Source organism: Pogona vitticeps, chromosome 1, assembly GCF_051106095.1.
Source record: "Pogona vitticeps strain Pit_001003342236 chromosome 1, PviZW2.1, whole genome shotgun sequence".
In the NCBI taxonomy this organism is placed as follows: domain Eukaryota; kingdom Metazoa; phylum Chordata; class Lepidosauria; order Squamata; family Agamidae; genus Pogona; species Pogona vitticeps.
Window position 1 is genome coordinate 108838357 of NC_135783.1, and position 17799 is coordinate 108856155.

General features: G+C 41.1%; 1 protein-coding gene across 2 annotated transcripts; it reads left to right on the forward strand.

Annotated features, from left to right (window-relative positions):
• Positions 1 to 1910: 1910 nt before the first annotated feature.
• GJB7 (gap junction protein beta 7) lies at positions 1911 to 16040 on the forward strand. 2 transcript variants are annotated; one of them, XM_020791393.3, is made up of 3 exons: positions 1911 to 3928; positions 5587 to 5724; positions 9588 to 16040. In XM_020791393.3, exon 3 carries the CDS (start codon positions 9615 to 9617, stop codon positions 10413 to 10415), a length of 801 nt encoding a protein of 266 aa, XP_020647052.2. In that variant the 5' UTR covers positions 1911 to 3928; positions 5587 to 5724; positions 9588 to 9614; the 3' UTR covers positions 10416 to 16040. The 2 variants fall into 2 exon arrangements, with proteins under 2 accessions (XP_020647052.2, XP_020646965.2); XM_020791306.3 differs by lacking the exon at positions 5587 to 5724.
• Positions 16041 to 17799: the final 1759 nt, after the last annotated feature.

The window sequence follows — 17799 nt, forward strand, 5'->3', positions numbered from 1 at the left end:
TGAGACAACCACAGGAGGAAGCCAAAGAAAACTTCTGTTTATTGATCTATAGGACGGCCTCACATTACTCCCTCTTCCCCCTGGCCTAGCTCATGATTAGTGGCAAAGTTAGTGACTAGAGCTGTGTAAAGTTATACTTCAGGCAAGAATTCTTAGGCTATGCTTTCCAGGGATCCTATAGTCTGTTGTCCATCTGACACAACTCTACACAATTCTGCACAACTCTACACAGTTCAAGGCCTGGACCTTTCACTGTCCATCTTCCTGCTCTCCTTCCTGGTTGGGTAATGTTGAGTTTGCACTTGGACTCTCCCTTCTTTTTTTACTCATGATTCGGCAGCATTTGTCCCTTCTACAATACTAAATTTGTGGCTTATGATTGGAGGGCCAGCTTGAATCCCTACCACTGTCAGTCCACTTGCCCCTTACCTCCTGGTTCATGATTGGGGGAGGCAATTTGAATCCCTCCCACCCTTGCCTCTTGACTCATGATTGGTGGGGCCAGCTAGTATCCATCACAGTGATATCTTGCCCACCCCCTACCTCCTGACTGATGATTAGGGCACCAGCCTGTATCCATGCCAGTGTCTTCCCAGCCCCCTCAGCCTCATGAGTCATCCCATTCACACAACTCATGATTGGCAAACCATGCATTCCTTCTCACCCTTCCCATTATTATTAATGAAAATGGGATTTGTGTCCCTCCCCTTTTCCTGCAATATCCTTCCCTAGGACCATGGCCCTGAGCTACCTTGTCTAATAAAGAAATTTGACTCAGAGTTGTTGTACATAGCATTTTATTGAGCAGGTATCTCTCCTCAGAAGCACCCTTGTATTATAGACAATGCATAGATAGACAGCAGAGAGACATGTGCAAAGTGCTTTTGTGTAGCTGTGCTACAGCTGATGCATAGCTGTCTAACCAGACCAGCTGCAGGACTCAGGCAGTTCAGTGGCTGCAGTCACATATGGCTGGGTGCTTTTGGAGCTGCACCTGTAGCACAGCTGGCTGTTGATTCCAAATCCGGATCAAGATGGGTCTACCAGCGAAAACCATCCTTGAGCCTTGTCAGGAATTTATTTGGGGATTCCGTGGGTTTTTTCTTTTTAACAATCTCATATAGTCTGTGAAGGTTTCACAGCCTTTGGCACTCCTAGTTTGAGACCATGAATTACAGCATTTCTTGCTGCTTTCAGCAGGCAGGTCCCAGCAAACTTATTAGGATTGGGATCAATAACTCAGGTTATGAGGGCTGTTGCTTCAGGCCAATCAACTGTCCCATTGCCATCGGCTATTTGTTGATCCCTATGAGTAGTATACCACGTGTAGGTCTTAGCAAGAGTCTGGCATTTCTCATCTTCGCTTAGGAGGCTGCTCAGAAGAGTAGTGAGTAGTAATGACTCCAGGTACTTCTGAAGGGCCTCTCGATATGGTGGAAGATCTTGTTTCCAGTTAAATAAATCAGCAGTGGGAAAGGGGTTTGGGCCAGAACTAATTTATTTCCCATTGGAAGCTCCATTAAGGGGAGAACTTTCTCTACAGGTTTAGGTGTAAAGCAGTCTGGGGGCACTCCCTGTGTGGTTTGTTTAGATCAGGGGTCCCCAACCCCCTGTCCACGGCCGGGTGCTGGTCCATGGGCGTCCTTCAACTGGGCCGGGGACACGGATTTCCACCCCCGCCCACATGCACAGGGGATGTGTTGCGGTCACGGGTGGGCGTGTTCCACTTGTGCGCATGCGTGCAAGCATGACGCACCCCACTGCAAGCACAACACGCCCATCCACAAGCATGACACTCCCCTCCATGAACATGACACACACACCCATGAGCACGGGGGTGACCTGCCCCCAACCAGTCCACACATGGAGCCCGCACCCCCAAACTGTCCACGGTCCCAAAAAAGTTGGGGACTGCTTTCATAGAGGATTTAGTTGGGAAGAGATGAGAAAGTGAACAACAGATGAAAAAGGGTACAGAGAAACTGGCAATCCTAATGCCCTGCATAGATCTGTAGCTACATAATCTGTCCATTTCTTGATCTAATATAAAACATCTATTTTCTTTAAAGAAAAGAAAAGAAAAAAAATCTGTTACTGACATGACTTTCAAAAAGAGGAGGCTTGTGACTGAAGCAAGAGCATCTCTCAAATTTTGAAGTGAGCCGTCCTCCTGCTTAATATACGAGCTACAGTGGATATAAAAAGTTTACACACCTGTTAAAATGTCAAGTGTCTGTGATGTAAAAAAATGAAAGATAAATCATTTCAGAACTTTTTCCACCTTTAATAAGACTTATGAACTGTATTTATTTATTTATTTATTTATTTATTTATTTATTTATTTATTTATTTATTTATTTATTTATTTAATTTATTTATTTAATTTATTTATTTATTTAATTTATATGCCGCCCACTCTACCCAAAGGTCTCTGGGCAGCTTACAACAATTATAATTCAGTTGAACAACAAACTGAAATCTTTTAGGTGGAGGGAAGCAAAAATAAAAAACTGAAATAATCACAGACACGTGACATTTTAACAGGGGCGTGTAAACTTTTTATATCCACTGTACCTGCTTTCAAACTCAAGAGGGAGTTTCTGCAGGTCAGCATAACAAAAACAACTATGGAGATTGGAATAGAATGTAGAAGTAAACTGGGATTCTGCCTTTCCTCCGTTAAGCTCAGAGGTATCTTTATGTTCTCCTTGAATTTGTGTGATTGATTATGCTAAGAATGTGTGACTAGGTCAAGGTTACAAAGTGCTTTCAGAAGATGGTTACATCATGCAAATGCCTCATAAACTTTATGGAATTTTACAGAGAGTCTAGGCAATGTTGATTTCAAGTTTCAGTCCTTCCTGCTTCTTCCGTCTTTTTGTTTTCTATAAAGTGTTCTTCAAGGTTAGGTTTTCACTGTGCAACAGCACTGCCTCAGTCATGGTTTACAGGAAATGTCAGAAATGTCAGAAATTAATTTTGGGGACAATTCCTAGAATATCCCAGTCAAATATTGCCAGTGAGAACTTCTGAGAGCTTTAGACTACAAAAGTCACTTTCTTATCTCTGCACAATGTCACCATCAATTTGCAGTGCTTCTATTTTTTCCTGTTTTTGCTCTTTCCTCCCTTATTTTATCTGGTTCACGAGAATGTATTAAATATTCTAGCAAAACATGCTTGGGAGGTTGTTTTTATTGCAGTTGATGTACTTATAGTAAAAGATGCAATTGCTGCAGAATTCCGTATAATTGTGAGTGATAAAACCCTTTTGTCAGGAAACCCAAAATTTTGTTAAGATGGAACAAGTGCACCAGAGATGGATAGGTTTTTTAAAAAATTATCACTCCCAAAACACTCTCTGATCATGCTGGCCAGGATGCTCTGGGAACTCTAGTCTAAAAATGAAAATTTCCCCCATCTCTGAATGTCTTTTGATTGGTCACTCTTTGTCTGGAAGCACCCAAATAAATGCCATTGTTGACCAGGAACCGGAATGCTGCCTTTGTAATGCTAGCCCAGCACATTTTCCATTATGCAACTCTACTTCTCAACTTACTCTCTGCCAGGAGAGTTTCCAAATTATGCTTCAGTTTTTGAAGCCCTGATGTGGTTTTTCTCGTGATGACACTTTTGCAAAGAAAGTTCAGCAGGAATGTGTGACTTGAAACCATTTGTTCTGGGTTTCTGTTTCCCCGACACTCCTCCTCCGGGCAACAGGAGGCATGTGGTGTTCCCTATTTGAATAGTTTGTCAGCACAAATGATCAGGTTACACCTGTTTAGGTTACATACTGCCTAGGAAACCGCTGGAGCTCTTTCTCAAGACTAGGGGCCATAAAACTCTGTTTCTGAGGAAATTAAACATTAATTTTAATGGTACCAGAAAAAAACTGCTGTGTTCTCTGACAACCATCTGCTGCTGTACAGGTAAGTGTGCTTCCCACTTATAACAGAGCATGTGTAGATATGTTCTTTTAAAAATTGCATGTAAGTAAAACTGTGCTTAAAATTTAAATTTAAAATGTAAGGGTATTGCCTGCAATAAAAACAGGGGTACAGGCATGTGTTGCTAGAGCATGTTTAGGTTCTGAGGGAACACAGTGAAAATTGTGGGTTATAGAAAAGAGTACAGCTGGTAGTAAGGGTGTGACTACACTGGAAAACCAAATCAGAGCACTTCGGGTTTTTTGTGATTTGATTCACAGCCTGTATTACATTTGAAATTGCAGTCACTGCTCACAAAGGGGCCGTGGATTAAGTTCACCCTTCATACTGGGTGCAATATAATTCACATTCCCGCCCCCTTCTTTCCATCCTTCCCCTGGTCCTACTGCCAATCTTTCCTTCCTCTGGTCCCACCTCTGCTAATCCTTTTATGTGGTGTAAACATGGGAAATAATTATGATGACTCTGTGATAAGGTGATATGGTGATCCAGCACTAATCTCACATATGTAAGAAATCTAAGTGTTTTTTAAAAATCGGAAGATAATCAGGGTTGAGGAAAGAATGTGGGGGCATGTTCCCCTAGTCCTGAACATCATGCTCCTACTGCCTAGGTCACCCAAACATCACCTGTAGGCACACACACCCATTTTTACTGGAACATATCACAACTGACCATACAGGGGGAAAAAGACATTCAGATAGTTCTGGCTTGAAAAAGTAGAAGTCTCCCAGTGGCAGAGAAATAAAGCCATTTTGGCAGCAAAAAAAGATGGATTGATTGAATCAGCCTTTGCATCATGTAGTCAATAAATATTTTGAATTCACCCATTTTATAAGTAGAACAAATACCATGGTATTTGACAATGTAGTTTCACCTTAAAGAACAGATTGTTTCTGATCACTGGTTGGTGAGAAACTTTAACACAAGCCCAAGGTTGGCTCATGCTGCCTGATTTTTTTTTTTACATTTTTTCTTTCTTTTGTTGGGAATTTTAAAATGTTTTATCACTGGTACCAATGAGACATCAATAGCTGTTCCTCAGTTGTCTTGAAAACAGCAAATAAACATGGCTTATTTTACAGAAAAGCAAGTCATGCAAGGGGTATTGCATTCCACAAATTGCATATTTTCTGCAGGAGCTTATCATTTAAGAAACAGCTATAAACATTGCAACCAGGTTCAAAGACATCCTGCATTGCTTCACTTCTTGAGCATTTATTATATTTTTCTTGTTTCTCTGGAGACTTTTTAAAAATATATGATTTCTGAAGATTATATTCATAAATGAATATTACTTCGTAAATTTTTCCCTTCTTTGTTTTGGCAAGAGAGTTTTTCTCTTATCAAAGAGGATAGGCCTGCCTATCCTAAGACTCAAAGATTTCCTCAGCCATACTCGATTCCTTCTTTTTAAGCATTTTTTGACTCATTTAGTCAGATTAATGGGAACATTACAACTGTTCGTCTTTTAATTAAGCTTGTTATGTGCAGTCCCGGTTTTAAGAGAAAGGCAAAATATAACTAGATCAATATTTATTGGTTGGCCACTTGCCAAGGATCCATGGCCTAGCAGAAAACCATTTGAGAAGATCTACATGTTCTCTTTACCATTGTAACCTACTGTCTTTTCATTCCAGTACAGACAAAAGTGGTAGGATCAAGACAGAATGGTCAAAGATTGACTGTCTACCTGGCAAATAAACGAGTGGTAATGATAATGGTGGTGGTGGGGAGAGAAGTAAGAACAGGAGTAAGAACAGCTGGCAGTAACAGTGGTAAGAAGATAGACTCTTTGAGATGTCATTTTCAGGTTTCTTGCCAAAGTGCCCTTTTCAAGCCTGAAGCTGGCATTGAAATCTGCTCTAATATGACCCAAAGGATACTGTATGGAGCCCCATATGATGCTTATGTTGAAACACCAGTGATACCTGTGCAATACTTCATTTATTTAGCTGTTTTCATTTTTCAAATGTAGTTGCTTGAGTTTTGGGTAAAAGGAACAAAATCTCAGAAATATTTATCAAATGTGCTGTACACCTTTTCACAAAAGAACTCTGTGTTGCCTACTCTTCTTCCACTGCATGCTGCAATTTTTTCATGAGCATAAACTGGGTTCTTCCATCAATTAAACTAGCATCAAATTTTAATATGTAATAACCGACAGGCATGTACCATCATCATTATAGATCAGCTAGTATAAATAATGCTATCAAGTTGTCAGAGAGCAATCCTTCTGATGAAAATATATTTCAAATAAAGTAGAGGGGTTGATCAAGTTTGGTTACAATTACTGCTTGTGGTTTAAGCTGCTGCTTGTAAACCACTACTGCCATCAGGTCTTACCACTGACCAGATTGGCTTGGGCTAGTGGGAAATGGAGTCCAGCAATATTTGATGGATTAAATTTCCCATATTCACTCCAGGGAATGTTTGCAGATTACTAGCTATTCCCTTCCCTTCTATCCCATTCCAACAACGAATAAGCTGACAAATGCAAATCAATTTACATTCACAAATGCAAAGCAAATATAGAGCATGCTTCCTGCCCATCCAATTCATTTGCAGTTTCTAAAATAAGAATTGAGGGGACAGAGAGATTACTTGGAAAGTTCATCTTATATGCACTTCTGCATAGATGTATATGCTTGTGCCATGTGTGGAAGTTTTCATATGAGACAGAGGACAAGTTGATTGATTATTCCAACTAAAGTCTGATATAGACTGAATTATGCCCTCATATGAAAATATCCAGGGCTTTCCCTTCTCTTTAGCATGATTTCAGGTCTTCCTGGGGATACTGTTAGCTCCAGAATATATCTGAGATCAAATCAGGTCTTGTTTCTGCCCACTTCTCCAATAGTGTCTGATACAAATGAATATATGAATCCTTACAAATCCGTCTCACCATAAAGAAGCTTGCCATTATTACTGTTGCATGGGACTGCAGCACTGATCCTGTGCTGGCAGAAGTCAACATGCTATAAGGCAATTCTAAAAATAAGACTAGCCAAAACAAAAAATTGTAACTTTTAAACTGGACTTCACTGCCATTCAGAGAGACCAAACACGAGAAAATGAACCAGACATATTTTTTTCATCAGTTAAACACTGTTAACCAGTTAACAAGTTCTCTGTTGTTATGTGCTGTCAAATTTCCACATTTCTGCCTCCAGAGATAGCTCAGGCTTGATTTGATCTAGGACCCACTTGTTTTCTTTCTGGCCGTCCAGGATATCTACAAAGCTCTCCCCCAGCACCACCTTTCAAATGATTGGGTTTTTTTTCTGTTTGCTTTTTTAGCTGACCTACTTTTTCACCCATACATGGTGACTGGAAATATAAGAGTGGGGATGGTGTTGGTCTTGGGCGCCATTGACACATCCTTACTTTTGATTACCTTTTCTAGTTCTCTAGGTATCAAAATGCCTCCATGAAATGGTAGACAGCACAAGAGATGTAGACTATCTTGACTGCTGACATGGGTGTTGTGAACATTCAGGTTGCCCTTTGCTATGTAAAGTTTGGCATCCTTCTCCCTGCTGGCAACACAGGCACAATATTGTGCAATATTGGGCCATTTCACGGCAGTCTGCATCATGGATGCAGCACAATATTTCACATTCATAAACAGTTTTTTTGAAGAATTGAATAATATCTCTATCTCATCTTGTACCACTTAAATAGTTTAGCCAAACACAAAGTCATGAAAGCCTATGTATAACAATTAAAGGGGCACTGTTTTAACTACTGGAACAAGTAGGAGTTTTACAATAATGGCAGAGTGGGTACCAGAAGCACAGCAGAAAGAGGTGGGAGAGTGAGGAAATACTACGTAGTGACAAAACAGTGCCACCTAGCAGCAAAAAGTAGAACTGAAAAATAGTCTACTTGTCACATTCACACCATTATCCTAAATGTGATCAAACCAAGCTTCACTAAGAGTCCAATTAAATAATACAGTTAAAAAGTTGTTAGAAGTGGAAGTTCCTTTGGAACTCAAAGACCTCTTATTTGTTATAACACATGATTTCACTCACTTTTATATCTTGCATTTCAGCAAGATTTCTTTAACAATTGTCATTAGAAGGTAAACATGGGCTTGCTTGTGTGTGTGATATGTCATGAAGTCAGGACCAACTTACAGCAACCCTCTTAGGGCTTACAAGGGAATGTGTGTTTTTTTTTTTTTACAGTTCCACCTCCCAAGTTTTCCCATGGCTGAGCAGGAATTTAGTCATATCACTCTATTGACTACACCACACTGGATATCTATATGGGCTTACTTACCAAGTCAGATTACCTAGGATCCTACCTTTGAGAAAATTACATTTAGATTGTCAGCTGAGCGAGCTGAGCACCCTCCCTAAGTTGATCCTGAATTCAATGAAATGTTCTATTCTGTGCCAAGGAGAAATTACCCATTTCTCCAACATTTATTTCAAGCAGCTTCTATTCTATTGCTAAATGATTTGATGACTTTTTTAAACACTCATACTCCATTAGGGAGTATGAGTGTTTAAAAAATTCCATTTTGGTCCTTCTGAACCAGGTTCTGTTTCAGATTCCATACAGAATGTGACCTACAGCATAGCCATTCTGCCAGTCACCACAAAGAGGTGTAAAGAATGTCCCCCAATTTTCAGTCGCTTACCAGGTTATTATTTTTTTAAAAAAAAGTACTGGGACAAAAAATTGTCCATATATAAAGTGTAAGTCACAGGAAGGGAGGGAGAACAAGAGTGACATAGTAAGGAGACATGGGTCACAGAATAACAGAGCAGGAAAGAGGAGATACAGTAGAAAGCTTCTCTGAAATGTTTCTTCAGCTGTAGTAATACATATGAAGGGTGAATGAACCACTGTCATTTTATGACTGCACACAGAAGTTCCATCAAAGTTCCTGATGATAACTCAGCTGGTCATACTTCCATACAGTATTTCTTCTAAGCCTTTGGAGAACTTTCAGAAAACAGCCATGACAATTGCTTTGGTTATTTAACTGATGAAAAAAGGAGTCTGGTTCTGGGATTTTTCCCTTGTTTAGTGTCACTCTGTGAATGGTTGAGCATAAGAGGGGATTCTGTAGAACATCCTGATAGCTAAAATTGGACTCACCAATATTCAAGCTGGCCTTTGCTATGTAAAGCCTGCCATCCTTTTCCTGCTAGCAACATAGGCATCTTACTCGCTTTCCCTGAAAATAAGCCCTAGTATGATTTTTCAGGATGCTTGTAATATAAGCCCTACCCCAAAAATAAGTCTGTTAAGTGAGACCCCGTCCTCCACCATGGTCCAGCAACCAGAAGTTGACATGACTGTATTTGAATAGATTGTTGTACATGAAAAAACATGAAACATCCCCTGAAAATAAGCCCTAATGCATTTTTTTAAATAAAATTAATATAAGACCCTGTCTTAATTTTCAGGGAAACATGGTACTTGCATTGCTAGCAGTAAGGCAATGTCGGGTCGTTTCATAGCATTTTGAATCATGGACACATATCAAATCTATAAATCAGAGATTAATTTTTTTATAAAACCAGTTCAGTTGGATTGAAACAGTCATTTGATTCAGTGTTGATCTCCTGTGTTATGCTTTAAAGGGATAATCGTATATTGTGCATTTATTTTATCACAGTGCCTCACCCTTCGTGAATTAGTTACAATGAGCTGGGGACTTCTACGAGATATTCTAAGTGGAGTGAATAAATATTCAACTGGAATTGGCAGAATCTGGCTGGCTATTGTGTTCATATTCCGTCTGCTTGTCTATGTTGTGGCAGCTGAACATGTTTGGAAGGATGAACAGAAGGAGTTTGAATGTAACATTAGGCAACCTGGCTGTGAAAATGTATGTTTTGATCATTTCTTCCCAGTTTCACAGATCAGGCTTTGGGCCTTGCAACTGATTATGGTCTCCACGCCATCACTTCTTGTTGTGCTCCATGTTGCTTATCGAGAGAGCAGGGAAAAGAGACACAGGACAAAGCTGTATAAAGACCCAGGAAGTATGGATGGTGGATTGCTCTGTACTTATCTCATCAGCCTTCTTTCCAAAACAGGATTTGAAATTGGTTTTCTCTTTTTGTTTTACAAGCTGTATGGTGGATTCAATGTTCCCCGTCTTGTGAAATGTGACATGAGCCCATGTCCCAATACTGTTGATTGCTATATATCCAAACCCACAGAGAAGAAAGTCTTTTTGTATATTGTGGTGGTGACATCATCTTTATGCATAGTCTTAAATGTCATTGAGTTCAGCTATTTGATTTTCAAGTATTCCATCAAATGCTGTTTGAGGAGTTACATCAAGAAAGCTCGAGACTCCAAACATGATCACAAAAAGCTGAATTCTATAGATAACAATGGATCAACATCATTTTTTGGCAATGACTCAACCACTGTCTTCAGTTTCCATGAAACAGACAAAAAGAAACCCCTGCCCACCAGCCAATATGAAGAATAAAAGGACACAATAAATGAAATGCATTTTAATGACTTTAGAAAATCTTAAGACAGCTTGAGGTTTTTAACCGTAGGCTGTGTGTTTGTATTTCTCCAAACACAGGAAATTATTTAAAGTATACCATGTTTGATTAACAAGGATGTAAAAACTGCTGTTTCCCTTAAGCTGATGTATCAACATTCATGTTTATGCTGAGCTTATTATACAGTTTAAATACTTAAAATATTTTGACATAATTAAAAAAACAAATGTACTGTCCTGAAGATGCTTCAGGCTAATGAGAAGAGACAAGACAGTACCTTGCTACTGTTTGTCATAAAAGGTGAGAATCTTATTTGCTACTTATGAAGTACAATGATGTAAACTACAGTGGCAAATTGGCACTGGTAGAGATAGGTATGACTCAATTTGTGCCAGTTTGTACACAGGTGCTGTGTGGAAACTTCCCCCGCTCCATTCCCAGCTGGCTGGCCCACTCACAATTTGTTGTGTGCCGCCAGGGTCCTCCTTCTCTGGCTGTGCTCCAGTGTGAGCAGGAGCTTCGGAGTCCTCCTCCACTAAATGGTTGGCTGCTGGAGGAGGCAGGAAAGGGCAGCCTGAGCTCTTGCCCAGACTGGAGTGCTGCCAGAGGAGGACCCTGGCAGTGCATAATGAATTGTAAGTGGGCCAACTAGCCCAGGAGGTGGGCTGGGGGAGGTGCTGCACAGACAGCTTTGTAGATAGCAGCATGAATTGAGTCATGCCCATCTCTAGCCACTGGTTTACACTTCTTGTGACATTAGTTGGTGGACAACAAAGGACACAAGCAGCAAACTTAAAAAGTGGCAACCGATCACTGCAATTTATGCCATTGCACTTGCACAGGCAAAACTAACCAATAGGGTTCTTCCTGCAACAAAAATCAAAGTGTCCTGTGGTTTACTGGGTTCTTCATTAAGGACGGACAATTCTTCAGGTTATGCATCTCACGTCCACCATAGTGCTCATATAGGTTTTGCAATGGAAGCTGCTGTCATTTTACCTGGAATTTCTGTTTCCCACAAAAATGACAGTGACTCCTGTTGTTTGCCTTCTGCAAGAGAAGTATAAATGATTATGACATCTTTGTCAACAGTCACAAAATTCATTCCCACTCTGTTAAGGGCATAAAGTAGTGGATGGTGGATTGGCTTTGCCACTTCCATAACACTCTATTTTTGACACAGATTCTTTAAATTATTCAGCAAAATCATTAAAAATAATTAAATATATAAAACATATTGAAAGCTATTAGACTGGCTACTATTATTTACTATTACAATAAAAATATGCACAGATAATAGAATGGGAAAAGAAAAATGGGAACTCGAGGCTATGTTAAGATTACTGTGGGGGAACTTAACCCAGATGAAAAAAAAATATCAGTAGAAAAGTCAGAGAAAGGGTAGTCAGCAGGTTGACTACAGAAGCACTCCCTTCGAAGATAAGGTGTGCTGACTAACTGGTTCAGCCTGAATCCAGCTTTATTTCCAGCTGGCCAATTTCATTAAAATTTCTGACAGCTGTCTCAAATTCTTTTGCATTAAAGCCCTTCTTGAAGAAGGCAGATCTGGACCTGCACATGCATACTTTGGCCACATCCATGTTAAGACTATTGCAGTGTACAAATTGTGGCTCATGGCCATTCTGCCCCTTCTCCCAAACTGAGGAAGTGAGCCAACCATTACTATATGTGGGGACACTTTTGAAGTGCTCACAAGTTTCACTGTTGTTGGACCTCACTATATAAAACAAATTGTTTTTAGTTTTTTTGTGGTCAATATCATTTTCCAGTTTGTTCCAAAGCATGATTTACAGTTCGGGTTATTGTCTTTAAAAGCCTGCATGGATCAAATCCAGCACTTCCATTTAATTCTACCTATTTAAGTTTCAGAACAGACTCTTGCTTGACTTTCTGTTGCCACAGAACACACCATTCTCTATAAATGGTGTAGTCTCTGTGCTTCTATTTCTCAACTTGGTCCTTCCATGTTATGTCTTGTTAAAAAAAAACCCTCCCATGTCAATGTTTATTAAAACAAAAAAGTATGATTAATTCCTGCCTCTATATTTGTGCACCGTCAAGTGAAATCCAGACTTATGGTGACCTGTTTCCAGGGTTTTCTAGGTAGAGAGTACTCAGAAGTGGTTTACCATTCCCTACTTCTGGAGGTATCCTGGAATTCTGCATGGCCACATAGGCTGGCTCTTCTGGGAGGCACAGTGGGAAACTGAACTTCCATTCTCTGGCTCTGCAGAGCTATCTCAACTCATTGAGCTATCCAGCTAGCTTCCTGCCTTTATATTGGATTGTAAAATGTTACAACTTCTTGCAACTTTTGTAACAACATTTTTAAAATTGCTTGGTTAATTTGCTTATATTTTGCTATGTGTAAATTGTGTTTTGTTTCTAAATGATGGTGAACTGCGTTCAGCAGAAAAGCTGCATAAACATGCTAAAATAAACAATTTTTAAAGTCTCCAAATACATTTGGAGTAAAAATGCAAAATGATGCAGGTAAACTTTATTAAGAAGGTTCACCTTTATATCCTGTCGAATGTAGACTCTATAAACATCTACAGCTGTTTTCCTTTAAACCCCAGCTCATTATCTCTTTTGTTTAGTTCCACCTCTTGCTCCATTTTGACTGGAATAGAAACTAAAGTTGGAAACTCACATTGGGTCATTTGTAATATTAGAAACGACATCCTCATTGAAGTTCTGGATCACATACTATCTATTTTCCTTTTTTGAGGCATCAATAGAGAAATGAAAGTTTTCATTCCTTTTTCAGTTAAGTCCAGTAAATACATCAATAGTATTAACCATAAACTTTGGTTATAGTGTTAACTGTAGTTAAATAAAACAAGTCAACTGCTAACTATAGTTAAGATCCTGGCTTGTTTCTCTAAGCCAGAGGTAAGGAATGTAGTGCCTTACAGCTGTTTTCATTACAACTCTTACCAGACACATCAACCAGAGTCAGAAATTCTGCGAGCTGTAGTCCAAACATCAAACAAATAAGCATAGTTACTTGAAACGAAACAAAGCCTTTTAACCTCCTGTGTGGCTGTGCTGGAGAAGGAATAAGGGGAACATAAATCTCATACTTCCGGCTCAAACTATTAGCTGCCAGTCACAAGTGCAGTGCTTTCAAAATGCAAATGCCAACTACAATCCAGAGTTAAACAGTCCAGCAAGACCTACAACACATCTATTCTTAATGGCAAACCAGAGCACCAAATAGCTTATCCAAGGATGTATCGACAAATTTCAGCAGAATGGGGCTCTTAAGTAAGACTTAAAGAAATGTTGAAAGCTCTGAATAAAATACTTTACAAAAATGTCAGGAAAAATGAGTCACTGCTGCAGGTAGTTCTAACTAAAATATTAAAACAAATTACCTTTTTGTTACAAAAACATGCATATAAAATCCTCATTATTGTCTTTTACAGTAATATGCTTATCACCACCTCCAAGTCACACGTAAGCTTGCAGGATATCTTCTCTATGTGTGCTACTTCAGAAAGTCTACATCAAAGAGTTTTTCTGCTGAAATGCCCAGAATGTGCAAATGGCTGACTAGCATTTCCATGATATATTACTCTTATCTAATAGCGGGACAAGCAAAAAGTAGCTTGTACAATCTCAGCTACCTGTCCTTCCAATGCCACACCACTCTTTCTAGTTTGTGTGGGAGCCCTACTGAACAGCTGTCAAAGGTCTGTACTGGGAAGTGGAAATAGCCCTAAACTGGGTAAAGAATCTTGAGCCACAGACAACTCCACTTGCAAGATTCTTGCACCTCATTTCAGAAGTCTTCACTACCACTGCTAGATAGAGCCTGTAGAATTAATTGCACACTAAAATGAAGGTATAATAAAAGTAAAAGAATTGGGACTGAATGGCATTTTAAACATTGAAGTTTCAGCCTTCATAAATGTATAAATTCAGACCTTTTATAGCAGCACATAATCCAAATGCATGGATGGAACATGGAAAACATTTCTTTACATTCCCCTAGGGGTTCTCTAAACCAGTGGTCCCCAACCTTGGGCCTCCAGATGTTCTTGGACTTCAACTCCCAGAAGTCCTGTCCAGCAAAGGTGGTGGTGAAAGCTTCTGGGAGTTGCAGTCCAAGAACATCTGGAGGCCCAAGGTTGGGGACCACTGCTCTAAACCACTGGTTCTTAACCTTTGTTACTCAGATGTTTTTGGACTGCAACTCCCAGAAGCCTTCACCATCAGCTCTGCTGGCTGGGTTTTCTGGGAGTTGCAGTTCAAAAACACCTGTATAACAAAGGTTAAGAACCACTGCTCTAAACTGTTGAATGATTATGAGATTTAAGAGCTACCAATATAAAAATGTGTTTGAGGATATTTCAAGCCACTTTCCCAGTTTCAGGTCCTTGTCTTAAAATTCACCCTACCTCCACTTTAAATGGCTATTACCAAAATAATTAATGAATAGTTCTTACTGCAAGGTATCCACCCCACATGCTCCTTATTAATTTGGAATCCTTGACATACTAGATCTAAATACTAAGTAACTAGATGAATTTTCTGCCAACAAGCAGCTGTGTTTGAGACCATTTCCTTTTCTATGGGCACCTCTGTAGAACTCAGGAAAACCTAATGCATATCTACAGAATGCCACATTTACTTCACTAATGCTAGCTCCTGATCCAGCGATCCGATCCTCTGCCCTCTTCTTCAGCTCTGAAGAAAGACAAAGGAATGTTGAAAATCACCATGGACACAGCAAACAAGATTTGGGTTTTCAGCACTGCAAATCAAAAAAAAGAGGTTACTTACCTGTAACCATGGTTCTTTGAGTGGTTCTCTGTGAATTCACACATATGGTTATTGTCTGTGCCTGTGCTGACTCTCTCGGAAGATTCTAGAGATAAAAGTAACAATTTTATAGTGTGATCCTCCATGAGGTATATGCTCCTCCCACCCACCATCTTCCTCAGTTCCTATTATCCGCCAGGTGCGAAGGAAACAATTAATTAAGTATCCAATTAACCCATGACGGATAGTGGCGAAGGATAGGTGGGTTGTGTGAATTCACAGAGAACCACTCAAAGAACCATGGTTACAGGTAAGTAACCTCTTTTTCTTTTTCGTGGTCTCTGTGAATGCACATATATGGGTGACTAGCAAGCTGCACTTACCGGTTGGTGGGTTGCCACGGTAAGAAGGATGACAGGACAGCTCTGCCGAATGCAGCATCTTGGTGTGCTCTGACGTCCAGCCGATAGTGTTTGACTAACGTTGACGGTGCCACGGTGAAAGGCAACAGAGGTGGACAACGCTCTGGTAGAGTGAGCTGTCAAATGCTGTGGAGGAGTTTTCCCCGACAGGCTGTAGGCAAGAGAGATAGTCTGTACTATCCAGCATGCTATAGTTTGAGAAGAGGCTGGGTGCCCCTTGTTTGGGCCATGGAAACACAGGAAAAGTTTGTTAGATTTCCTGATGGATTTAGTTCTTTCGACATAGGCCAAAGCACGTCTGACATCGAGGTTGTGGAGCATATGTTCCAGGGGCGAAGATGGGGACTTGAAAAAGCACGGAAGTATGATGGGCTGATTGTGATGGAAGTCAGAGACCACTTTAGGGAGAAAGGAAACATCAAAGTAAAGAGTCACTTTATCAGGGTGGAACTGAATAAAGGGAGGATCAGCCGAAGGGCGGCGAGCTCGCTGGCTCTATTGGCCGATGTAATAGTGACTAAGAAGTCCGCCTTGAGGGTAAGAAACTTAAAGTCAATAGACGCCATAGGTTTGAAAGGGTGTTGCATAAGGACGTTGAGAACCAGTTGCAGCGACCGCTGGGGAGTGATGCATAGTCGAGGGGGGTGCATGTTGTTGAGCCCCTTGAGAGACTTAACAGTTGGGTGGGAAAACAACTTGGAAGATGGTGAGTCATCTGGCTGGTGAGCCATAATCGCTGACAGATAGACCCGCATCGTGGATTGAGAGAGACCAAATTCAAAGAGGTAAAGAAGGTAAGTAAGCACAGTCATTAGGGAGACGGGTACAGAAGGTAAGCCGTTGTTGTGGGTGTCTTTGAGGAAGGATTTCCACTTGTTCTTATATAGGAGAGTGGTAGAAGGCTTTCGGGCTCGAAGGAGGACCTGCATCACTTTGGGAGTATCCTCCAAGCTGAAAGACTGAGAGAGGTGACGTCGGGGTGAAGGACGAGGCTGTGGTCGAGCGAGAGGAGATCTGGACGGGGAGGAAGGCGGACCATGTCCGACAACATCGTTACCAGGTGAGTGAACCAAGGCTGGTGAGGCCAGAACGGGGCTATCAGAATCGCGTTGGCTCTGTCGTGCTGGAGTCGAAGGATGACCCTCTGAATGAGGGGAAGCAGGGGGAATGCGTAAAGGAGGTCTTGGGACCAGTCCATGAGGAACGCATCCCCTAGGGAGGCCCTGTCTCTGCCTGCTCTGGAGCAGAAGCGGGGACATTTTTTGTTGGTCTCTGAAGCAAAAAGGTCCAGTGAAGGATTGGCCCATCTGCGTCACAGCTGTCGAAAAATGGCATCATTTAGAGTCCACTCATGCGTCCGTGTAGGGAGTCGACTGAGTCGGTCCGCCAAGGTGTTGTCCGTGGAGATGTGGACGGCAATGGGAAAGACATGGTTGGAATAGCACCATTCCCAAAGGTCGACAGCTAGGTAATGAATAAACCCCAAAGGGGGTAAGGTGGAAAACTCAATGAGGTAGCCACGTGCTATAATGGATAAAACTCACTTGTCAGAAGTAATGGATTGCCATCAGTGAAAGAAGGGGGCCAACCTGGTAGAGGACAAAGAGGGCCCAAGGTGAGGGTGGCAGGGACGGATGTCAGTACTGCTTACCCTTTCGTTGTCCTTTACCAAAGGACTGAAAGTTGTGAGGAAAGGATTGCTGCTTGTACGATGCCATAAGGGGCTGCGGGGCCGGCAGCGATCTATCAGGTTTGCTGCGGGCAGTATTGCCTGTAAGGCTGAAAACGTTGAGATTGGTATTGCTTAGGGTAGACCTGACCCGAGCGATAGAACGGCCGTTGGTAAGAGGTAGACGGCTGAACCGAGTAAGAACGGTTTTGCATTTTTTATGAAAATCCTCCATGGTGTCATCTGTTGATTGGTTGAAGAGACCGACACCGTCGAAGGGAAGGTCCTTGATTCTGGACTCAGTGTTGTCCGAAATTGTTGGGGATTTGAGCCAGGCATGGCGACGGATGGAGATGGAAGTCGCCAGAGTTTTGGCAGCCGCTTCAGCGATGTATCAGGCCACAACCCTCTGATACTTGGCCAGAGGGATGGCCTGGGCATGAATGTTAATGAGGTCAGCCCTGACAGGTTCAGGGATTG